General features: G+C 40.2%; 1 protein-coding gene across 2 annotated transcripts in view; it reads left to right on the top strand.

Annotated features, from left to right (window-relative positions):
• Positions 1 to 26217, top strand: part of LOC111159975 (transmembrane and tetratricopeptide repeat containing 1) — a 259364-nt gene that overhangs the window by 108241 nt on the left and 124906 nt on the right. The window contains exons 6-7 of one of the 2 annotated variants that reach the window (XM_022522697.1): positions 10265 to 10346; positions 12670 to 12773. The exons of the other annotated variant lie outside the window; for it this stretch is intronic. Coding sequence (XP_022378405.1) covers positions 10265 to 10346; positions 12670 to 12773 — 186 coding nt within the window. The remainder of the gene's footprint in view (positions 1 to 10264; positions 10347 to 12669; positions 12774 to 26217) is intronic. 2 annotated transcript variants of the gene reach the window in all.

Below are 26217 nucleotides of genomic sequence, written 5' to 3'. Positions count from 1 at the left end.
ATTTTCTCTGAACCCCCACCCCCCACCCCCTCGGCGGGCCCAGGTCAGGTCTCCCGTGTTTCCCGTAGCTTCTTCTTTTCCAGCTCATGCTGACTTCTACCTTCCCTGAAGTCTTTTCGTCCTTCCTCCTGTGCACAGCTCCTTGGGGCAGTGCAGCAAGCACAGAAGGGCCGTGTGGGGCGGCTCTGGGAAGCAGGCTCCAGCACCCGAACACATAGGCACAGTTCCCAGCTCTGTTCACTACCTGCTTCGTGGTCCCAGGCAAGTTCAAGTCACTCCATTAGGCTTCTAGTCTTCTGTTTCCCCTTCTATAAAATGAAGATAGAAATAATACCTGCTTCATACTTCTGTTGTTGGTGTGTGTGTTTAAAGAGCTGATATATGTGCTTAGGAGAGGTTCTGGCCCGTGGCAAACACTCAGTAAATGTTAGCTGTTATTTAAGTGTTAAATGTATGCTTTTATTTCTTTCATATATTGTTTATAGGACCTAACTCCGTGCCCAGTATTTTGTCAATTGAATATTGCTGTTGGAACAGCTTGTGATATTTCATAGCAATGAAGTTGGAGCAGCCTTTCTGTTAATTTCCTTAATTGATCAGGTATATATGGTATCCTGAATCATCATCCTTTTATTTATTTTTAATTTTTTTATAGTTTGATTTTTAAAATATAAATTCAATTAATTAACATATAATATTGTTAGTTTTAGAGGTAGAATTCAGTGATTTCATCAGTTGTGTATAACACCCAGTGCTCATTACATCATGTGCCCTTCTTCTTCTTCTTTTTTTTTTTTTTTTTTTTTACAGATTTTATTTATTTATTTGAGACATAGAGAGAGCATGAGCAATGGGGAGAGGGAGAAGCAGGCTCCCTGCTCAGCAGGGAGCCCAACTTGGGGCTCAATCCCAGGACCCTGGGATCATGACCTGAGCCCAAGGCAGACACTAACCACTGAACCACCCAGGTGTCACACATCACATGTCTTTCTTAATGCCCATCACCCAGTTACCCTATCACTCCATCCCCCTCCCCTCCAGTCACCCTCTGTTTCTTGTGGTTAAGATTCTTTATGGTTTATCACCCTCTCTGATTTCATCTTGTTTTATTTTTTCCTCACTTCCCCTATGATCCTCTGTTTTGTTTCTTAAATTCCACATATCAGTGAGGTCATATGATAATTGTATTTCTCTGATGGACTTATTTTGCTTAGTATAATTTCTCTAGTTTTATCCATGTCATTGCAAATGGCAGGATTTCATTTTTAATGGCTGAGTAGTATTCCATTTTGTGTGTGTGTGTGTGTGTGTGTGTGTGTATCTCATATCTTCTTTATCCGTTTATCTGTTGATGGACATCTGGGCTCTTTCCATAGTTTGGGTATTGTGGACAAACATTGGGGTGCATGTGCCCCTTCTTTTCACTACATCTGTATCTTTGGGATAAATACTTAGTAGTGCAATTGCTGGGTGGTAGGGTGGCTCTATTTTCAACTTTTTGAGGAACCTCCATACTATTTTCCAGAGTGCCCGTACCAGCTTGCATTCCCACCAACAGTGTAGGAGGGTTTCCTTTTCTCGGCATCCTCGCCAACATCTGTCATTTCCTGACTTGTTAATTTTAGTCATTCCTTGACTGGTGTGAGGTGGTATCTCATTATGGTTTTGATTTATATTTCCCTGATGCTGAGTGATGTTGAGCATTTTTTTTCATGGAATCATCATTCTTTTAAATACATGTTAATGCCATGTTTGTACTTGAGGGTAGTGTTTGAAATTCAGGCAAAGGGTAAGTTGAAGACAGATTTAGTTGGCAGTGTCAGAGAAACAGAAGAGCATTGGTGATTAAAGGTACAAGCTAGATTGACCTTCTGACTCCTGTTGGTCCTCGGTGCAAGTTTCTTGACTTAATATTTTGGTTTCCCCATTTGTAAAATGAAGATTTTATTAGTGCACATACTGTAGGAAGATGCTAAGTACTTATACATAGGAACTGCCTGGGGCACTGTAGGCATTTACTCCATGTCAGCTGTTATTTTACTGTTGTCATTGTTAACAGAACATGTGTTTCCCCAGTTTACCTGGACAGTTTCAATACCAAATACTCCCTTTCACTAGCTGAATTATATTTGGATTTATCAGTCTGTATATTCCAATAAGAGGTTCAGAAAATATGATTATGGTATCATTGGCTGTTTTTAATCTTCTGAGTGCAAAGTTTATTTGGGTACTCACGCAGATGTGTCCTGCAAGTAGTAGTGATTTCATTTGCATGGGTTCTTAAGAGTCTGTGGTGTGCAAGAAGTTTGGACTGATAGAAGTAAGAGGAAACCTGCAGCGAATGTGTTTGACAGTGTGGATGGAGAGGAGATCATGTGATGCAGCTAAAAGGCATGGAATCAGCCATAAAATGTCTGAATTCTGGTTCAGGAGGTCTAGGTCTAGGTCAATAATGTGGGGATGGTGCTTTCTCTTCTGCCAAGGGCATATGGATCTTTCAAGGATTAAATATTAGACTGGACTGAAAAGCCCTTTGACATAGAAAAGGCCACACAAGTGCATAATATGTATATTCTTTTTTTTTTTTTTTTAAAGATTTTATTTATTTATTTGAGAGAGAGACAGTGAGAAAGAGCATGAGCGAGAAGGTCAGAGGGAGAAGCAGACTCCCCATGGAGCTGGGAGCCCGATGCGGAACTCGATCCCAGGACTCCGGGATCATGACCTGAGCCAAAGGCAGTCGTCCAACCAACTCAGCCACCCAGGCGTCCCCATAATATGTATATTCTTATAATGGGTTTCTAATTTGGCAATTTAATATTCTGGTTAGTAGAAAGTTTTGAATGACATCAAATTAATGACCTATTCACACAAAATTGAAATGCATTAAGAAAAGACTTAATACTAAATAAGATTGGTAAATAAATGTAACAACACATGCCTTTCTCACTTTTCCCTGCCATCAGGTCTCTTTACCTATTTGGGCTAGAACCTCTTCTATTTCTGAATCTGACATCTCAGAAACTTCCAGAATCACTGCTGCCTACCATTTCCCCATTGGGACTGCTGGGCCCTTTGCTCTGTTATAGACCTCACACTAGTCACATTAGCAACATCACAGAGGGCCACTTTGTGCTGGAAATCGCATTGGGTCCTCACTGCCTGAAGCTCTTCACCAACTATTAATTGCTGTCCAAATAAAGTCCAAACTCCACACACAGTGGGATAGGAGGGTCACTGAGACCCCTGCCTGCCTCTCAAGCCTCCCTGTCACCACTCTGCCAGTATTAGATCCTGCAGCTAGAATGAACTTTTATGTTCTTCACGTTGCTTGCCCTATCTCAATCCTAGGCCTCTGAATATGTGTCTTATTCCTTCTCCCCTCACCTAATTCACTTCTCTTCCTCAGGTGTCAGCTTCATTGTCACTCTCAGGACATGCTTATCTGTCTCACTCTGTGTTCCTGCTTTCCACTTTTTTCTGTGGGGCTGGCCAGCTGATGGGGATGGGTTCACAGTACAGTGACACCCTCTCAGCCATGCACACACACTCTCCTTTTGGCCATCTGTTCTCACTTAGGACTTCTGAATCAGCCCACAGTACATGGAACTTGCATTTCAACCTTCAGCAACCACTACACACCTTAACCTTTAAAAGGATACGTCATAAAAGACCCTTTCAAGAATCGTGCACCGCCTCAGTTCATTCATTTGTAGGAAAAACCTATACTAAGGGTTTTATTGAAGACCCATGCAAATGGAGGAAGTTACTGAAGATGAACTTTATCATTTAATTAGTAGAAATCCCTGTGTTTCTACACATGCAGAAATGCATACAAAAATAATCTATGTTGAAAGTGTGCTAAATAAACCAGCTCTGGTTTATTTGTATGCTACATAGAGTAGTGAATGTTTTGGATTTGGATTCGTATCTCACCTGTGCCACTTGCCAGCTGCAAGATCCTGAGTAAATTCTTCCTTTAGCCTCATTCACAAGATGGGGACAAGCATGGCTCACAATATGGAATTGAATGACATAAAAAAAGTAAAGTGCAGGGGCGCCTGGGTGGCTCAGTGGGCTAAAGCCTCTGCCTTCGGCTCAGGTCATGATCTCAGGGTCCTGTGTGCCTGCCTCTCTGCCTACTTGTGATCTCTGTCTGTCAAATAAATAAATAATCATTAAAAAAAAAAAAAAAAAAGTAAAGTGCATAGCACAGAGAATGATGCCCATAGAGTACATTAAGTACCCCCTATTATGAATGAATTGAAACTTTTCTGGGATTGTTAATGACAGAAAAGGATATCACTAGAATTGGATTTTTGCTGTTACATGTAGGAGGAATTGGGGTCTCTGACTAAATTCATTTAGGAATATAAATTAGGCCGCAGACTTAATGAATAATAAAGCCTGAACTCATTGACCTTTGATATCAAAGGACCCTGATCTACAAATTGGTTAACACTTCTGGACTTTCATTTTTTTTTTCCTCACCTGTAAAACTGCCTGAGCTATTCTGACCTCTTCCAGTTCTAACTTTGATTTACAAAATGGTTAGAGAACTGAAATTATATTTCTCTTTGCCTTCTTTGTCTTTATTTCCACATATTTCTTTGTAAATAACATACTGAGCTAAGTTTGAAATTTCTGAAAGAAAAATTTACCATAGCCACAGAATGGGGTATTGAAGGTGATTTGGGGTTTTTGAATAGATAAAAGTGAGAAATGCATTATTGTCTTAGAATTGGCTCCTTTGCTTCAGACTCTGCATTTGAATATCAAAGGAGACATCAAAGGTTGTCTCACTCCTCTTCATAATGCCTTTGGTTATTAAGATTTAGATGAGGCACTTCATGAGTTCAAGGAGAAAGTGCATTAAAGAAGAACCCAAAGACACTTACATTTCTTTTTGTTGTTTTTGTTAAGCTTATAATCTTTTCTAATGTGAGCTGTGTCTTTGTTACTTTGGTCAACTGGGTGGGGGGGGAAGCACAAAAAACCTACCTTTTTTCTTGTGTTCCAAAGAGAAGCAGATTCCTAAATTCCTATCCTAAAAAGCTCTGAATTTAATCTTTTAAAAAAATTTTGGTCATGGTATATGACTCTTTATTAATCTCCGTTATTACTTTGAAAGAACAGGAGAAATTAAATTAGTATGACTGGTGTTCTAGAAGGAATTTTGTATATAGCTAAAAGAAGAGGTAAATTTTTCCTTCTACCCTTTTAGCTTCTTTGGCTAGTCTAATAAATAAATTGACATAGGATAGATTAACAGGAGGAAAACAAATTTAATTTCATACATACAGGAGTCCCATAAAAATATGAGACCCAAAGGCAAGTCAGACTGATGAAGTTCTAGAATAAAAGTTAGGTTCGGTGGGGTGAGGTCCGGAGCTGATTCTTGAGACATCTTTGGTGCAAAATGGTGGTTTATTAAAGCACGGGGACAGAACCCGTGGGCAGAAAGAGCTGCTATCTGGGGGTTGTGAGGGGTGGCAGGTTATGTATGATGGGGTTGGGGGCGGTCAGGAAAAGGGAGGTTTCAATAAAACTTTCATAAACTAAAGAGGACTTACAAGAAACCAGATACCAGAGGCCTTGCCATTTTCAAGGTTTTTTTCCTCTAGCAAGGTATTAACATTAAGATAGTTGGGAGATTCCTAAAGAATGTCACACATGTCCCACCCAGGAGTCGGGGTGGGGGAAGATTGCAGGGTGTAAGCTTTTGCTTTGTCCTCAGCCAGCCTTTTGTTCCTCATCAAGACTTCTGTGCCTTCCTGAGCTAAGGGCTTCCAAACAGGGGAGCGTAATTCTCAGGACAGTAGGAAGAGCAGATGTTTGGTAATTACAGATTTGCTCTGTCCTACAGATTAAGTCAGTCATTCAGGTAAAAGTCAACCTCTGGTACAGCTTCCTCTCTGAGGCAGGCCCCCTCTCTAAATTCTTTTAGGTAGTGAAGGGAGAGATCAAAATTTTTCTTGACTCTACTGTGTCTTGTGCCTTCAGCTTAAAATAATCCACATGCCAAAGTGGTAGATTTTATGGTCATATATTCTGTGCCCCTTCAAGCTTTTTATAATTTATTGGTATAATGTTAAAGAGTAACAACTCTTTTTATCTGAGATATGTGCCACAGGAGCTGGTGTTAAGGCAAAAATTAACAGGTGTTTATAGATCCTGAGAAGGGCTGGAAGGTAATAATATAACATCTTCATTTAAACCAGCAGGATTTAAGGTTAAGATAGTATCATCTTGTAGTTTCCCCTCTTCCAACTTGCTGTCTACCTCCCAAACCCAGCATTCTTCTTTCGTACCCTGGTCTAGCACTGGAGAATAAGGAACACACAGAAAAAAAAAGGGGCGGGGTGTTGAGTGGAGGCAGAAAAATATTTTTAAAACTCTGTTTGGGTCTATAAGGATTTATTGATATATATCAGTTATCCATTGACATAATAATTCTGTGTCGACAAAGCCAGTGGCTTAAAATAATGAGCATTTACTTAACACTCAGGATTTTGGTGGGCAATTCATTGTGGCTGGTTGTCCTCATCTCAGCCGGGACCTTATGTGGGATTTCATGACTGAGAAGCCATGGAGGTGAACTTGAGGGAGGAAGTCACGATTAGCTCTGAATATTTGAACACAATCAACTGAGAAGGTGAACATTAATAGAAGATTTGGTGTTAGAAAAAGTAGTATTGGGTGTGAGGGAGCACAGGTTAGGGAATCTACTCTGGATAATCTTGATCTGTTGTTTGCCTAAAATCAGAAATTGTTAAAAGTGCAGAGTTCGATAATGCAACACCCCAAACTAATGTTAAAATATTATTTTCCTGTGCAACTGCAAATTATGAAGGGTCTACTCAAGTTGGGGGTGGGGATTGATCAACTAACATTTGCTTCCTCTTAATCCCTAGCATTTCTTTTTAAAATTTTCAGGTTTCTCTGTTTTTCTTCATTTTTCATTTGTGATACCATCTGTTGGTGAGAACATCCAAGGATCACAGTATTTTAGACCTGAAACCACTGAATTTAATTCTTATCGATAAAATAAGAAAACAAAGCTCCTTATAGACTGGTTACAAGCCATAAAACCAATGACTTGGAAGCCTGGGAATTGAACCCTTGGTTCCTATTCTAGTGCGTTCCTCAGTGCTTTGGTTTGGTTGTTGAAATGTTCTCTGGCTTCACAAGGAAAACAGTGGAGACTTTGCCTGAAATTGAAAATTATCAGTGATGGCATTTACATAGTGCCTTCTTAAAAGGCACTTACAGATTCTTTAGCTTGTGATTGAAATGAATAGCTGAGAGAATCTGATAGAATAGCTGAATATTCTAGTTTTTTGGTCTCTTCCTCCATAAAAAAGGGAATTCTATTTTTCCTCATAGAATTGTTAAAATTGGTAAATAACTACAATTTGATGACTTAAATTTATATCTGGCACATATCAATTTTTTGGTATTTTTATTCTGTTAATGTTTTTGTTGTTCAGTTACAGACCATGCATATATCATGGACTAAAGGGGAAAATTCCACTGTCTTAATTTTATTGTGAGTTGGGGAGGAGGAAGGAATACAGAGAATTCAGCTCTTGGAGTTCTTCCTGTATGAGCTTAAGACTCAGCCTCTGACCTAGTGTTTACCAAGAAAGGAGCTGTATCCTTTTGGCTTATTTTCTCTTTTAATATTGGTCAGCAACTAGAAGTAGAAATTTTGAAAGAGGTCATTTTTCAACCACTCCTCTCTGTATCATCTTGGACTTTCATGGCTTTGGGATGATACCTTTTAAGAGCAAATTATTTGGTGTTTGAAGGAGCTTAACTTCTTGAGGAAATGGAATTTGTTGTGGGGGAAGAATTTCTAAGCAAAGGGACACTTTATAAATATCACTCCCTGAAATAAACATCATTGTAAGCTTTCAGTGAAACAAAATGTGGACTTTCGGAATTTATCGAAGTTTAACATTGAACAAAATCCTAAACCCTGTGGTTTGTTGTTCTATAGAGAGGAGACCATTTCTAATATTTTCCACGTTAAAATAAACCAGCAACGAGGGAACCTGAGAAATGGAGCTTCCAAAAGCAGACTAACCCAAGAAGCGCTTTTTCATTCCGAGTATTACAATTTCAGGCCTCTCCAACACTTTCTCGTTCCCACACTGCTGTTCCCTTCCTGCTGCCACTCACTTACCTTGCATCCTGGAAAGGAATAGCAGAAATATCCAGGGTTGATCTTTGTTGAGTCATCCTGAAAATGATAGAAATAGTGGAGGCAGAGCAGAGAGAAGCCACTTGGCAGGGCTGTAACCTTTTGGGAATCATATAGATCTAGTTCACATTGAAGATCAGAGCCAAGGATTTCGCTTCAGAGATATACACCACCACAAACATACACAAAATCTTGTGTATTGATTCAGGAAGTGGTGGACTCCCGGAAGCCTCTTTTGGTACTTAGTCATGTATCTGTGTTGTGAGAGCTGACAGCATCTCTGGCCTTCCTCCTTGACAAGCTTGAGAGCTAAGGAAAGGTTTAAGTGCAGTGCTTGGGGTTGGATCCAGTCCAGATTTTGCTAAAAGCGGACTTGTGGTTTTTTGAGCTCACCTCATTTTCTCCACTCATTAAGAACTCTGAAAGGTCTGATCCACAGCTTCCTCTTTATGAACCAGGAAGAGGAAACGGGAAGCAAGAAGAGAGACCTGCTTCTGAGTGACATTGTTGCCTCCTTACAGTACCATCTGGACACATTTAACTGTTGCAAAGTGGAGCAACCATATATATTTTATAAGCAGTCATGAAGATGGACACTTCTTTGTGATTTGAACCCACTGAAGCCTTACAAAGGGATATCTTGCCAGTAAAATATTCCCATTGTGTAAAGAGACCTCATTCAAGTGCAGCTTTTAAGAGATTTGAGAAGACATTCTTCCAGGAGAAATTAAATAGAGTAAAAGAAAAAAAATGGAAAAGAGTAGGAAAAAATAAGGATGAGGTGGGAAATGCCTGCTGGGTTACATGATTTGATTTGTTCCTTCACTTTGTAGTTTAAAATATAGAAGTTTGCATGTAGGTGAAATGACGCTTTAGGTTTTTGCTTGGGAGTTGTTAATAGCTTTCTCTTGCTTTTCTTTCATTGTCTTTGTTTTTCTATTTAAGATTATTTGTTTGAGAGTCAGAGAGAGTGAGAGAGAGAGCATGAGTGGGGTGAAGGGCAGTGGAAGAAGCAGACTTCCTGCTGAGCCGGTAGCCAGAGGATCCTGGACTCCAGGATCGTGACCTGAGCCAAAAGGAGACACTTAACCAACTAAGCCACCCAGGCACCCCTATTGTCTTTATCAAAGCCATGTGCCTCTTATGCAGAAATACGCGGTTCCCATTTTATACAAATCAGTGAGTTATGGCAGATACAGCATCCACATAAGTTCCTGCCCCTCTAGAAGTTGACATTCTTGTAACCTAGTTTGGTTCCAGAGGCCATAGGCTGATGAGACAATTGCCCATTACATATTGGTGAGCTCTGATCGCACCAGTGAGGTTTACTAACTTTGTTAGCTTGGGTAAGTTTCTTAACCTTGGGTGACTTGGATACTTTATTTTTTCAGGGCTAAGATACTTGCGAGATAGGGCACCTGGGTGGCCTGACTCTTGATTTCAGCTCAGGTCATGATCTCAGGGTCATGGGATCAAGCCCCATTTTGAGCTCTGTGCTCAACAGGGAGTCTGTTTGGGATTTTCTTCCTCTGCCCCCATCCTCTCTAAAATAAATCTTTTTTAAAAAGGTATTTGTGTATTTTGTAGATTGAAGACATAGTATCTCAAATTAAATGCAGTAGGTAAACTCTTGTTTCTGATGATCCCTTGGACCACCAGTGTAACCACACAGTTACCAGAATTGCTGGGTTATTTGGCATAGATGGGGTAGTAATATTCACAGCTAACAGTGCTAGATCCTACTCCAAATATTATTTCATTTTACCCCACAATGTTTCTGTGGAGTAGGTACTACTATTATCCCCCCCCCCCAACACCTTTTTTTTTGTAAGTGAGAAACATAGACGGGCAAAGAAGTTAAGAAACTTACCCCAGGTCTTTCAGACAGTAAGCCGCTGGGAGACTGAAACCCAAGTGGTCTGGATCCAGGAGCCATGCTCTTAGCTCTGATCCTTTTTGACCTTTTTTTGAGCTACAGCTTATTCACAGTGAATGGAGAACATTATGTGTAGTGGACTCTAACACTTATTTAAGATTTTTTTTTCTCTCCTGTTCCAGGTATCTGACAGCAAGGAGCAATAGGCATTTCCTGCTTACCATGAGGCCATTCTTAAAAAGGGCCACTTTGGTCATAAGTTACGTAAGTATATGTATGCTTCTGAAATATCTGATAAGGAATATTTTACTTTCACTTGGCTCAGAGACATGATCCAGATTATTTCATAGAATCAGCAATAGATGCTAACAGCACGATCTTAGGATCAAAGAGTTTACATGCTGTGAATGTTACAAAGCTTTGGAAGGTATGCATTAAAACCTTCTCAGAGTACGTGAACTCAGTGACACGGACAGTGTCAACTGTACTATTTTATGAGTCCCTTTCAAGATGCTGATTCTGAGTTGTCTCAGTGGCACAAACCGAGCTGTATCAGTTACGTATTGCTGCACAACAAATCACCCCCAAATGTAGTGGCTTAAAACAACCACCACATGTATTTGCCCTGAATGCGTTAGTTGGGCAGCATCAAGCTAGGTGGTTCTAATGCTCCTTGTGATTTTTGACTGGGATTACACAAGCAGCTTCCTGTAGCTGTCCTCTGGGCTCGACTGTCTGTGTGTGCTTTCTCATTCCCTAGGGTCTCTCCCTGTGGCCTCACTCTAGCAGGGTAGCCAGGACTTCCTTACAACATGGCAGCTGGTTCTAAAAGCATGAACCCAAAGTTGCAGGACCTCTCAGGGTAGGCCCAGAACTGACCACATTCTGTTGGTCAGTGCAAGTCACAAGACTAGCTCAGACTCAAGAGGAGGGGCAGTTGGCTTCCTTCTTGATGTGAAGAGCAGAAAGCACATGCAAAGGGGGGCAGGAATTCTTGGTTGCCATCTTTGGTGACTGTCACATTAATCACTTTCTTACAGTGCTGGATTCAGGAGACCATTCTCTTATGCTGTTGCCGTTCCCCATAAACTTGAATGGGGAACTTATGAAAAGTCTTTGAATTGTAATGTTACCAATTAACATGATTTTTTTTTTCTTGACACTAAAACATGTTTATGGAAGAAGAGTATGCAGATCCGAATGACAGCAGAGAGTCTTGACTGGACAGTCTCAACACAAGGGACAAAATATTTCTCTAAAGTATTCCCCATTATCTTTGCATGGAATTAGGATGATTCATCACTGATTTCAGAAGTGACTTATTTTCTTAGAGCTGTATGGGAATGCAAGTAATTTGACATCATTGCTATGGGGAAAGTTGTCAGTTAATAATCATTTTGTTTTTCTAAAAATTTATTCTTAAAACCCTATCTTCTATTTATCTTCCTATTCCTTTTGTTTAATTATCACAGTTTTTTCCCTCTATACAAATACATGGTATTTTAGGGAACTTATGTGCTTTAGGGATACTTTTCCTATTACTTTCATCATTGATATTTTCCATTATAATGTCTTTAAGAATTTAATTCAGTTTGAGCAGGACATTGTGTGAACATTAAGATGATTTTCAGTTGCTGCCTAGGCATTGTTTACTATTGATATGCTTTTGGCTGACACCATACATTTATTTTAGGTTTTTGGATTTGAGGTTATTTATATTAAGGTATTTATAAAGGAAGTCAGTGATATTCATGGAAAAGACAATCCAGCTTTAACTGCCTCCAAAATTAATCCTTTGGCTTTTTATTCAAGCAAATGTTTCCCTCTAACTTTAATAAAAACAATGTAATTTTGTCCTATTGAAGTAAGAATCATCTGGAAGGCCTATGTGGGTAAACACCCTTATAAGCAAAACTCATCCCCAAGGAAATGTCTCTGCTTTTGGTTTTCTTATTCACCTTAGCAACAGGATAGCACCATTTAGTCATAGAATTCTAGTGGGTGACACAAAAGATGTTCCTGGGATTTGTTGAAATAACCCTTCATGAATGTTCTGCTTCAGGGCATTCAAGGGTTGGAACACTTCAAATGTGTTTATTCAGAACACGGCAGTATTATTTATTATACTCTAAATTAACTTTCACAGGGCTGTGTAAATGGAATGGTTAAGAACATGGTTGGATAGTGACATGGATTCACCTTCTGGATCTTGCAGTTTATTAGCTATGGGATTCTGGATAAATTACTTCTAAACCTCAGCTTTCTCATCTACCTCTGGGGTTGCTGTGAGGCCGCAGGTGAGATGGAAAGTCTTTAGCACAGTGGATAACAGCTGGTAAATGCTTGCTACTGACAGCTGTAATTAAGAATTTGCTTGCCTCTCCCTCAACACCTTCATTGTTTATACTCCTCTCCCTTCCCAGCTGTTTCCATCTTGCCTCCTCATCTTGAATCTTAGGACTTTATAGAAATGTTCATAGTGAAACAAAATAAAACATTTATAAAGCATCACAAGTGTCCTCCAGAAAGGTGGGGCTTGACACCCAATAAGCAATGATTTTCTTACCAAATCTTCTTTTCTTTGAAGGTGATTGTCATTTTGTACTTCCGTCTGTGGATTATGGGAGGATCTATGCCCCTCTTTTCAGAGCAGGATAATCCAGCTTCATTTTCGCCTTACATACTTACGAGGTCAGTAAACATAATTTTTCCTTTTTTTAGCTTAACATGGTGTTTATTAAATCGTTTTAAATGATCTTAAATGACAGTTTGCCTTCACATTTTAAGGAAAGAAGGGTTGTATTCTGTCTAGGGCATGGGGAGAAAAGAAACTGCTATTCATACATTTGGAATTCTTTTCAACTGGTGGTGCTGTTTTGCCAGGGTTATTGCTGTTGTTCTCCTATTGGTATTATTAGCTTATCCAACAAGTACTTTATTGAGCACTTATTATCAATAATAAGTATCTCCTGAATGACAAGTGTTACAGAATGATGCACAGAGAAGCATTTAGAGGTTGATTGAGCATTAAAACTATTTGTAAAATAAGAGTAAATGAAACAAGATGGGATTGGGAGGGAGACAAACCATAAGTGACTCTTAATCTCACAAAACAAACTGAGGGTTGATGGGGGGAGGGGGGTTGGGAGAAAGGGGGTGGGGTTATGGACATTGTGGAGGGTATGTGCTATGGTGAGTGTTGTGAAGTGTGTAAACCTGGAGATTCACAGACCTGTACCCCTGGGGATAAAAATATATGTTTATAAAAAATTAAAAAAAAACTATTTGTAAAATATGTGGAGAGATTCAAAGTGGAAAACAGAAATGAATAGTAGTTTTTGCTAAGGTATAGCTATTACTATTAGAGATACATACTGTTTGTCCTTAGGAGATTTAGAGATACTGGGTCTGGTTCATTGAGAGATTTTTAATTCCTTATCTGTTCAGTCTGCTGTGGGGTCCTGCTAAGGCTTTTAGATATAATTATATTTTATAATTTTTATAACTTTTCTTCAGGATATATTGTTGTGGGCCATCTGGGTGGCTCAGTCAGTTGAGTGTCTGCCTTCGGCTGTGGTCGTGATCCCGGGGTCCCAGGATCAAGCCCCGCATTGGGTGTCCTGCTCAGTGGGCTATCTGCTTCTCCATCTCCCTCTGTCCCTTTCCCCCTGCTCATGCTCTGTCTCTGTCTCTCTCTCTCTCAAATAAATAAAATCTTTTTTTTTAAAAAAGGATATATGTTGCTATTATGTTTACATATTAAGATGCACTGTATTAAGTTTTTATATTTTTATATATACTTTTTCACACTTAAGATCATTTTTATAATAGTAACCTTCACTTTTTTGATTTTGCAAAGATACAGTAAATCTTAAACCTTGACCTACTGCCCATTTTTATTTGGGCTTACTTATATCTCTTAGGGACAACACATTGTTGGATTTTGTTTCTATGCCAGGCAGTGATCTTTGCTTTATTTGACTCATGTATTTTATATGTTTTAACTGCTACATTTCTGTTTTCTTTGCCCTGTATGTTTTTCTTTATTGTTCCTAGTCTTTTCTCCCTTTTTTTTTTTTAAAGGCAATTTCCCTTTCAAAAAAGATAACTTCTAATTTGGTTAACCCATTTTTACAGAAATATCATGGCACAATTGTTTCCATTACTGCTGATGTATATTTCTGTTAATGAATCTTGGGGAACCTGGGTGGCTCAGTGTGTTAAGCCTCTGTCTTTGGCCCATGTCATGATCTCAGGGTCCTGGGATCGAGCCCCGAATTGGGCTCTCTGCTCGGCAGGGAGCCTGCTTCCCCCCCTCTCTCTGCTTGCCTCTCTGCTTACTTGTGATCTCTCTCTCAAAAAAAAAAAAAAAAAAAAAAAAATCTTAGCTATGCCTTCAGAAATCATATGATATCCAGCCTTTTCAAGGTAGTCTAGACACTTATAAATTGTTTATACCTTATATTTTTCAAAATGTTGTTGTTTGATTAATCTTGACATCTCTAACCCAGCTTTTTGTTGATGATGCAATCTACTTGTCCTTTTTGGGTAACTCTCACTAGATCCTTGTCTGGATATTTTTAGCTCATTGATAAATTGTTTCAGGTTCTGTAGCTCCTTAAATAGCTACATTCACCTCCAGAACAGACTGTTCTGAACTCACCAACCAGTGATTTAATTAGTGTCTTTGTCATCAGTAAACAAGTGCCTTCCTGGTGGTGGTCCTTAGCATCTGGACAAGGTGCCTTTGGTCTCTAACTCACTGCCCTCTTATCTGCTAGGGGTTTCAGTTGCATTTTTATCTCTGCTGGTGGCAGAAAAAATTCTTTCGTGAAACCTCTGGCAAAATTAGTACCTTAGACCAGTCATTTGCCAGGTTCTGCCTTTTACTTCCAAGGAGAGGGGTCTGAAACACATTTCATGTAGGACTTTCTGTCTGTGAATCCACCTATGTAACTATTCTCAGGTAATTTAATTAGTATAAAGTGATAGAATACAATATCCTAGCATGTTTATATTCCCCACCCTACCCCACCCCCTTTTTTTAAAGCATAGCTTTCTGGGGCATCTGGGTAGCTCAGTTGGTTAGGTGTCTGCCTTTGGCTCAGGTCATCATCCCAGAGTCCTGGGATCAAGCCCTGCATCTGTCTCCTTGCTCAGCAAGGAGCCTTCTTCTCCCTCTCCCTCTGCCTGCTGCTCCCCCTGCTTGTGTTCTCTCCCTCTTTCTCTGTCAAATAAATAAATTATTTTATTTTATTTTATTTTTAAGATTTTATTTATTCATGGGGTGGTAGGGGAAGAGAGAAAGAGCAGGAGGAGGAGCAGAGGGAGAGAGACAAGCAGACTCCAGGCTGAGCGCCGAGCGCAATGTGGGGCTTGATCTCAGGACCCCGAGATCATGACCTGAGTGGAAAGCAAGAGTGAACGCTTAATGACTGAGCCACTCAGGGGCCCCAATTAATTAATTTTAAAAAACATAGCTTTTTTCCTGGGGTGCCTGGGTGATGCAGTCCGTTAACTGTCCGGCTCTTGTTTCTGGCCCAGGTCATGATCTCATGGTCATGAGATCAAGGCCCACATTGGGCTTCTACTCATCCCCACATCCCCCAAAACCCATATCTTTCTGTTTCTGTGTTTCATGCTTAAAATACGAGGATACCCAGGGACATTTCAATGACAGTTGCTATAAATGGCTTTTCATATACCTCTAAGATAGCTGCATTATAATTGACTCTATTGAGCATCCAGAAACTTGTCTTTAATTTCTTTCTGAAGTCAGATTTCTACTCTGCTTGCATAATTATTTGACCTCCAGTAGGCTGATGATTCTTAAATTGGATTACTTTGGTCTGTTTCCTAGTTTTATTGGTTTTTCTTTCCTTCTCATCAGCAATGCAATTTAGCTATGATTTGGCTGCCTCCATGAGCCTGTCATTACTAGTCACAGGTTTGTCTTTCAGCTTATGTCAGTCTGCCTCATTGATGCTCCACCTCTTTTATTGGGTTTATAAATTCCCATCTTTGCTTCTGTCTTGCAAGTATTTAAAGTTGATGTAATAACTTCCTCTGTTATCAGGTGAGAATTTTCAAACTAGCTCTCTCTTTCTTTAATAATTGCTATAGTTATTACTATATTGTAATAGTTATTATAGTTGTTAATATAAAATATTGCTATAGTTAGTACAGTTATTAATATGTAGTTTAAAAAAAACCTGGGGTGCCTGAGTGGCTCAGTGGGTTAAAGACTCTGCCTTTGGCTCAGGTCATGGTCCCAGGGTCCTGGGATCGAGCCCCTCATCGGGCTCCCTGCTCAGCAGGGAGCCTGCTTCCCCCTCTCTCTCTGCCTGCCTCTCTGCCTGCTTATGATCTCTGTCTGTCAAATAAATAAATAAAATCTTTAAAAAATAAAAAATAAAAAAATCCCAACAGTTTTAAGAGTTACCTGGGCATGTTTTCCTTTGTTTCATTCAGGGGATTTCTTGGGGCTTTAGTTCTGAGATTTCTTCACTTTTAGATTGTTTCCATGTGGTTATCTAGGAAGAAATACCCTGTCATTTTCTATTTACCAACACTGGGCTGCAAAATCACTGTGGTTTGTTCATGAGAATCCTTTGTTAAGAAAAATTATCAAAGACATGGGAATAAGACAACAAATGACTGTGTGACATTTACTCTAATGTAACAAACCTAGAAGAATACAACTTTGACTTATTTGTATCTATACTATTATATTTTACAACTCTGTCACCTTAGAACTTAACATACAGAATAGGATAGGTGTGATTATTTCTTATTCTCTATAGTAGGAAATAAAACTTCAAATGTTACAGTTTTATTGCCTTGTAGGCAATAAATTGAACAAATTTGTGTCTAATTTACCAGTCTCATTCCTTTTTATTTTTTCATGAACTATGTAACCCCAGTTTTTCAAATTTAATTTGAGTATATTGACATATGTATACATTTGTATATATATTTATTCTATTTATATATATCTATATAATAGTTTTTATAGACATGTAATTTTCTTATTGTACAATTTACCTGCTTAAAAGTATACAATCCAATGGTTTTCTCTATACTTACAGAATTGTGCAACCATCATCACAATCAATTTTAGAACATTTTTATCTCCCCAAAAAGAGATCTTATATCTGTTAGCAGTTAATCCCATTTTACCTCAGTCCTCCACTCCTAGATAACCATTGATCTACTTTTTGTCCCTGTTGAGTTACCGATTCTGGACATGTCAGATCAGTGGACTCAAATACTGTATGGTCTTTTATGACAGGCCTCTTTCACTCAGCATAATGAGCAGCATAAACTGGTCATCCCAGTTGCAGCCTGTATTCATACTCCATTCTTTTCTCATTCCCCAGTAATATGCCAAAAGTGGCTGTACCACTTTCTACTTTTCCTTTCCTCTGTTGATGTCTGCTCCAGGTAATGCTGCTATCAACATTCATAGTTTTTGTGTGACTGTAGGTTTTCATTTCTCTCGCTCATGTACCTAGGGGTGGGATGGCCAGTCTCAGATGTTGACTGTGTTTCACTTTGTGAGGAACTGCCTGACTACTTCCTGGGGCAGCTGCGCCATTTCACACGGCCAGCAGCAGTATTTGAGGGCCCAGTTTCTCCACATCCTCACCAACACTTGTCTTTTTGGACAATCTTTCTGGTATTTGAATTACAGCCATACGAGTGGCTATGAAATGGTATTTCACTGGTTTTGATTTGCATTTCTCTAAATGCTAATGATGTTGAACATCTTTTCATCTGCATATTGACCACTTCTTTACCTTCTTCAGAAAAAATGTCTATTCAGATTCTTTGACCAATTTTTAATTATTTTTATTATCGAGGGGTTTTATTGTTTTATTATTGAGTCTTTTTATTATTGAGTTGTAATAGTTCTCTATATATTCTAGATACAAGTTGTTTATCAGAGAACATGATTTAAGGGCACTTGGGTGGTTTAATCATTAAATGTCTGCCTTCGGCTCAGGTCATGATCCCAGGGTCCTAAGATCAAGTCTCACATCTGGCTCCCTGCTGGGTGGGAAGCCTGCTTCTCCCTCCCCGCCCCCGCTTGTGTTTCCTCTCTCTCTGTGTCTCTCTCTGTCAAATAAATAAATAAAATCTTTAAAATAAAAAAAAAAGATAACACGATTTATAAACATTTCCTACATTTCTGTGGGTTGTTGTTTCCCTTTCTTAATGGTGTCCTTTTGAGCACAAGTGTTTTTAAATTTGATGAAATTCAACTTATTTTATGGTTGTTGCTTGAGCTTATATCTAAGAAGGCTTTGCCTAACTCAGATTTTCTTTTAAACTGGCTTTGTCAAGTGTCTGGTTGCCTTATTAAACAGTTATAAAACCTTTATTTTCACTGTGTATTTATGTAAGGATTAAATTTTTAATATTTTTAAAATTGTACTTTGGTACAGTTTATGTTAACTGTAATTTAGAAGCCACTTAGAATTTGATTTCTTATACTTGATCATTGAGCACGTCAGATCACAAGGCAAACCAGTAAAGTATGAGAGAATCATCATTATCAGAAAACACTGGTAATAAAGGCTCTTAATTTTTCACCTTTACATTTTAACCTAAACATTCAGATTGTAATAGCAGCCAGGAATTTGATGTGACTGATCAATAAATTTTTCAATCCATAATTAACTGAGATTCTGTGAATCAGTTGAATGGCATAACATTGAATTATAAACTTTTCTGTTTAAGACCCGAGAAGAATAGCATAAGTAGACTTTAAAGAATGGAGGAGATACTGTAGTTTGCACAGCTTTCTCTTGACAAGCAAGTTCCCACGGACCCAGTAGTCCCAGCCAGGTAACCTAGTAATCATGACTGGCTACTTCCTTCCTTTCATCCCTCACCTTTAAGCAGTCACGTTCTATACCTTTGATCTCAATGTCGCTAGAATTTTGTCACAATATCCATCCCTGCTACTACCATTTTCATTAAGGTCCTCACGGTCGCTCATGTGCATTACTGAAATCCTCCTAACTGGTCTCTCTCCCCACATTTTGCTCTCCTCAGATCCATCTTCCACACTATTTCCAGATGATATTCCTCACTGGCTTAATATTTAAAAGGTCAGTGGTTTCTTGTACCCTTTAGGATAAGGACTAAGGAATTCGGCCAGGGTGGTTCTCTTTAGGCTCATCTCTTGATACCCCTCTGCCCTTCCTCCCTAAGCTTAGACATTAACTGTCCTAACCTGCTTTAGTTCCTTAAATGCACCACTGTCGTTTACCTCCGAGTTTTTCTTACATGTTGCTTTCCAGTCCTATAATGCCCTTCCTTTCATTCTTTATCCATTGTTGGTTCTGGAAGATCTTGTCGGAACCTTCTCAAGCATGTTTCCTGAACCACCACCACATACCACCTCAGAATCCTGGGACCCTCACAAACCCCATGCATTCTATTTACCTATGCTATCTCTTTGTCAGTCTCAGCACAGCCCATTCATGAAGACTCAGGTAAGTGCTAGCTCTTACAGAAAGGTTTCCCTGGTATACAACTTGTAGTGACTGCTCCCCACTCACAGGCTGTATACTTAGTTATTTCCACCATGAACTGTTACAATAAGATTGCTTTTTTCTTGACATGCAGGGTCTGGTGTTTTGTCCTGGGAGGGAGAGGGAGCCTAAGCCTGGTGGCTTTGCAGTGAGTGTTCATCAGAGGAGCAGGTAGGGGGTTGGAGTGACATCAGGACAAAAGAGGGGACTACTTCACAGAAGTAGGTCTCAGAGAGTTGGCCAGAAGTGTGTTCTAAAAGCAGACTTAGGCTACTGCATAGTTTTGCTCATAGCTCTGTGAGCGGCAGCTGCCCTGGTGGCTCCTGACATTATTTCATTCTCTTACTAGGCTTCAGCTCAGAGCCTGGCGCAAAATAGATCTCGAGAAAATTGTTGAATGGGTGAATGGTTGTCCTGGTTATTTCCCCCACCCCTGGAGGAAAGGAGTGAGCCTTATTGAGGTGCCCTTCTGAGGGGGTTGTCCACATCTGATATTCCCCTCTAGGAATACCAGAAATGTGGTGGTCATTGTCACTTGCAGCTTCCTCCCAATCCAGTGCCTTGTTTACTTTCCTGTCTTCAAAATATCTGTAAGGCTTTGCTTACTTGTAACTTCCTAAAGGCAACAAAATGTTTCCTTGAGAATGATGGGATTTATGCTATGGGGTATCTGTTTAACTTGCATGCTTAAATATACAAGAAAACACAAATAGAGCGGTTCTGGCATTGATTTTCAGGTCCCTCTCTAGTGAGGTGGTGAAGCACTTAGCCAGGAGCACCAAAGGGAACTCTGTTTGTGGGGCTGTCTGTCTGCCTCCTGTTTTTTTGTCAGCTTGGTTCTCCTGCTTCCCTCTTGGGTCTTTTACAATTCTTGCAGTTTTGAATGCCCACACAGCTGTGGCTGTAGTGTTGTTTATGTAACTCACAAGAGGGTCTCTATTTTCTTCTTTGTAATTGTTCTAAATTTAGATTTTATTAAATTACTTTTTAAAAAATATTTTACAGTTTAAGAAAATTTTGTTCTCTTTATGTCCAAATCCCTTCAATCCCTCTCATCCCATGTGGAATTTCTGTAGGAACAAGGGCCAGGATAGAAGTTTTTTTTTACCAGAATTGAAAGAGAGACATGTACTGAAACAGGGACAAAAAATAAAAGTAAATGTAAAAAGATACCAGGGAAGTGATTTCTGCAACTTGGGGATTGAAAATTTTGCATGTGGGAAATTTAGGGATTGGATTTGAGAGTGGAAAGGGGAAAGCTAGAGCTTTTTACTCCAGCTGGGTTGCCAGACCTGCTTGTGTCTCTAAAGCACTTGGGAATCACCCTGAGTATCAGTTCTAGGGTCCAGTGCACAGAGATTCTGCTCTCGCAGTTTTGGTGCACTGCCCTTGAGAAGTGATGGGAGAGGTTTCTGTGTGCCTTGTTCTGTCTCAGAATCGTCCTTTATAGCCCAGGAGTTACTCAGCTGTTTATCTAAGTCTCTTTATTTATTTATTTATTTATTTATTTTAAAAAAGATTTTATTTATTTGACAGAGAAAGAGATCACAAGTAGGCAGAGCGGCAGCAGGCGGCATGGTGGGGAGGGGAGCAGGCTCCCTGCTGAGCAGAGAGCCCAATGTGGGGCTTAATCCCAGGACCCTGAGATCATGACCTGAGCGGAAGGCAGAGGCTTAACCCACTGAGCCACCCAGGCGCCCCTATCTAAGTCTCTTTAGAAATGTGATCCTTTGACATTCAGTCTGGCAAATCTTGGATTCAACATAAGAACAAAAGCCCAAGTTAACTATGGCTTCTGCATAGGGCAGGAGCCTGCAGAAGAGAAAACACAATGATCCACTATTAAGGCCCCTCTCCGTGGCTGCTCCCGAGTAATTGGGTTTCCATCTGACAGATTGGAAGGGGACAGATGTAAAGCTGTGTATACTTGATGGAAGAAGTATTGCCTTTATAATATTGTAAATGGTTGTCTTTCAAATCCAGGAAATAAATAGAATGGGATTTTCAGTGAACAAATATAAAGGCCCCCTACCAGCATCATGTATTTTCATGAGATGTGGTCCTGGATAAGCAAGTGGAATATATCTGCTTAAGTGGGTAGATGTGTTTCTGCTGTTTGGAAATCTAGGCTAAGGCTTGTATTATTTTGTAGGAAAATATCAAGATAAGAAATACTAAAGTGAATGTAGAACTCAGCATCTTCCTTCTAAGGAAGCTTTTGTCCTCTTCCCATTTTCAGTTGGTAGTTTCAAACAGGCAAAAACAGAACCACCTTAGATTTTGATTGTGACAGCCTCAGGGCAGTATGTCATGCTTTAGCAACCAACAGGACCTTGTGTTAGGAGGTCCTAACACTAAGGAGGTCCTTAGCGAGGTGACACTTGCTACCTCTGGCCCTGGGCTCAGTTGTTGGAAATTGCCAGTCTGGGTCACTTATCGATACTTTACTTCTTCTTTTTTTACTTACTTCTTTTTTTTTTTTAATTTAAAATATTTTATTTACTTATTTAACAGAGAGATCACAAGTAGGCAGAGAGGCAGGCAGAGAGAGGGGGAAGCAGGCTCCCCCCCAAGCAGAGAGCCTGACGCGGGGCTCGATCCCAGGACCCTGAGATCATGATCTGAGCCGAAGGCAGAGACCCAACCCACTGAGCCACCCAGGTGCCCCTCGATACTTTACTTCTTGAAGAAAACTATATAAACCTTTAAGCCTACATTTGTGTTTCTGTTATAATCTTAAATCCCTGAGAACATGGTAAAAAATTAAAGAAACGATTTTCTTCTTTTTGTCTAACACTGGAACATCAAGACAGAGTTCACTTTTCATAACGAATACAATGCCAAGCCCAAGGTTTTTATTTAAGGATTCTATTTCCTGCTGTGCAGTGCTCTAACCAGCATGTGTATCAGTGTAAGTCATCTGTTGAGTATTCTGTAGAGGGGATCACACACTGGCTTTAAGTTTTTGTCAGCCCTGCTTTGACTGAAAGCTAGCGTTTTGTTTGTTTCAGTTTAATAGAAAAGCTGAAATTCATCTGGGCTTTCCTGTTCAAGAAATAAGTCAGGGTCTCAGACAGGGGCTTTTCCATGAAGAACCAATATTCAATCCATTGTCTTTCCTCTCTACATCAATAAAGATATGAGAATGGGAGACTGCACGATTGGGTGGCGGATTCCATGCGGAGCCCGCAAACAGTGTCTTGTTTGCTGTGGGACACTGAGCGAGTCACAGCCTCCATAAGGCTGTTCCCCAACTGCAACAATGAAGCTGATACCCACTTCGTAGAGATTGTGTGAGGATCAGCTAATCCTTCTGTGCTGATACTTGATGTACTAGAAAATGCTGTACATGTTTAAGGGATTTTTAATGGTATTGGATGTGGTTCATTAGTATACCAATAGGATTCTTCTGTGGAAATCTGGAATCTTTGATGATGCATAGTAAGGAGTTAGTACTTGTTCGCTCAGTGGAAGCCAAACGTATGCTCCATGAGAGAAATAAAGACGTTGTTAAATGCTTTACGGAAAGAAACAGACCTTAGATAAGAAATGAACCAAGCATTTCCTTTGCAGAACATGTTATTTACTTCTTTTTTTTAAAGAGATTATATGGGTGAGAAGCTGTTGCTGACAGTCTTGCATGTTGAAATTCTTTTTTTCTACTCTAGTGAGGCTGTCTCTGCTAATAGAATAACTGTATTAATGGCACATTAAAAAGGTCAGAGAGACCTAATGATGTTTCAGATTCACTTTTTTATTTATCCATGCTAACAAGAGTTCTCATTTACACTGTATTTATTGTAGTTTAATATAAAATAAGAAAATGTAAGGCTGGCATAGCTTTTTAATGATGCTTCTTTGACATTGAGGGGAGGCATCTTTCCTCAGACACTCCTCACTCTTTGATGGTGTGCATGAGCTAGCCCATGCTAAGTGCTGAGGGGGCCACCCAAAAGCAGAATCTTCAGTCTGCACCCTTCAGCTACCTGGCTGGACAGCTGGAAAGTCAGCAGGTATCTCTTGTAGGCCCATATAAAGCTATGTGTTTGCCTCAGGCCAAAAATTAAAGTATAAAATGGAAATATTTTTCAGATTTTTAGGTATTGTTTTAATACCAGGTTAATTTCTTTTCTTTTCTTTTTTTTTTTTTAAAGATTTTATTTACTTATTTGACAGAGAGAGAGAGATCACAAGCAGGCAGACAGGCAAGCAGAGAGAGAGGAGGAAGCAGGCTCCCCACTGAGCAGAGAGCCCGATGCGGGGCTTGATCCCAGGACCCTGAGATCATGACCTGAGCCAAAGGCAGAGGCTTAACCCACTGAGCCACCCAGGTGCCCTGATACCAGGTTAATTTCTTAAAACCCACCAAATCCATCCATTTAAAGAACGAGGTCCTGGGGAAATAACTATCCACAAGATACAGCCCTGCCCCTAGGAGCTTCCGCTTTCAGGGGGCAGCAGACACACGAACACCCAGGGACAGGGCAGTGTGTATGCCTGGGTGAGTCTGTAGGAGCACAGAGGGGGACCCAGCCTGGCCTAGCAGCAGGCTGTGACAGGCAGGGTTTGTCAAAGGATGGGACTGGAAGGGTCGACCGGTGCTGGAGTTCAGCAGCCTGTGAGAGTTGGTTCCAGAAGGTGAGGCGAGCTGGTAGGTGCTGCTCTCAGGGACTGGATACGTGAGAGAGAGCCGGGAAGACTGTAGTGATAAGTGTGTATGGACAAGAGAAAAGGAGAGGTGGGGGCCATGCTCCAGTCTCAATCTCAAACAGATGCCCAAGAAGCCCATGAAATGGAGGGAATACAGGAAGGAACAGGGCAGCGACGACGTGGATGGAACTGGAGGGTATCATGCTTAGTGAAATAAGTCAGTTGGAGAAAGACAACTATCATATGATCTCACTGATATGAGGAAGTGGAGATGCAACATGGCGTGGTTAAGCGGGTAGGAGAAGAGTAAATGAAACAAGATGGGTTTGGGAGGTAGATAGACAAACCATAAGTGACTCTTTTTTTTTTTTTTTATAAACATATAATATATTTTTATCCCCAGGAGTACAGGTCTGTGAATCGCCAGGTTTACACACTTCACCGCACTCACCATAGCACATACCCTCCCCAATGTCCATAACCCCACCCCCCCAACCCTCCTCTTCCCATCAACCCTCAGTTTGTTTTGTGAGATTAAGAGTCACTTATGGTTTGTCTCCCTCCCAATCCCATCTTGTTTCATTTACTCTTCTCCTACCCCCTTAACCCCCCATGTTGCATCTCCTCTCCCTCATATCAGGGAGATCATATGATAGTTGTCTTTCTCTGATTGACTTATTTCGCTAAGCATGATACCCTCTAGTTCCACCCACGTCGTCGCAAATGGCAAGATTTCATTTCTTTTGATGGCTGCATAGTATTCCATTATGTATATATACCACATCTTCTTTAGCCAGTCATCTGTTGATGGACATCTAGGTTCTTTCCATAGTTTGGCTATTGTAGACGTTGCTGCTATAAACATTCGGGTGCCCGTGCCCCTTTGGATCACTACGTTTGTATCTTTAGGGTAAATACCCAGTAGTGTAGGGGCGCCTGGGTGGCTCAGTTGGTTGGGCAACTGCCTTCAGCTCAGGTCATGATTCTGGAGTCCCGGGATCGAGTCCCACATCGGGCTCCCTGCTCAGCAGGGAGTCTGCTTCTCCCACTGACCTCTCTCCTCTCATGCTCTCTCTCATGCTCTCTCTCTCTCAAATAATTAAATAAAATCTTAGAAAAAAAAAATACCCAGTAGTGCAATTGCTGGGTCATAGGGTAGTTCTATTTTCAACATTTTGAGGAACCTCCATGCTGTTTTCCAGAGTGGTTGCACCAGCTTGCATTCCCACCAACAGTGTAGGAGGGTTCCCCTTTCTTTGAATCCTCGCCAGCATCTGTCATTTCCTGACTTGTTAATTTTAGCCATTTACTGGTGTGAGGTGATATCTCATTGTGGTTTTGATTTGTATTTCCCTGATGCCGAGTGATATGGAGCACTTTTTCATGTGTCTGTTGGCCATCTGGATGACTTCTTTGCAGAAATGTCTGTTCATGTCTTCTGCCCATTTCTTGATTGGATTATTTGTTCTTTGGGCGTTGAGTTTGCTAAGTTCTTTATAGATTTTGGACACTAGCCCTTTATCTGATATGTCGTTTGCAAATATCTTCTCCCATTCTGTCAGTTGTCTTTTGGTTTTGTTAACTGTTTCCTTTGCTGTGCAAAAGCTTTTGATCTTAATAAAATCCCAATAGTTCATTTTTGCCCTTGCTTCCCTTGCCTTTGGCGATGTATATATACATATTTTAAAGACTTTATTTACTTATTGGACAGACAGAGATCACAAGTAGGCAGAGAGGCAGGCATAGAGAGAGGAGGAAACAGGCTCCCTGCTGAGCAGAGAGCCCGATGTGGGGCTCGATCCCAGTACCCTGGGATCATGACCTGAGCCAAAGGCAGAGGCTTTAACCCACTGAGCCACCCACGTGCCCCGAGAATATAAGAATTCTTAATAAGAATTTAGATTCTTATGGGAATTTTTTAAATAGCCCTACCTTTTTTTTCC

Source organism: Enhydra lutris, unplaced genomic scaffold (assembly GCF_002288905.1).
Source record: "Enhydra lutris kenyoni isolate GAN:26980312 unplaced genomic scaffold, ASM228890v2 scaffoldscaffold72, whole genome shotgun sequence".
NCBI classification, from domain to species: Eukaryota; Metazoa; Chordata; class Mammalia; order Carnivora; family Mustelidae; genus Enhydra; species Enhydra lutris.
The sequence above is the reverse complement of the archived record's forward strand: the minus strand, read 5'-3'. Positions and strand labels throughout refer to the sequence as shown.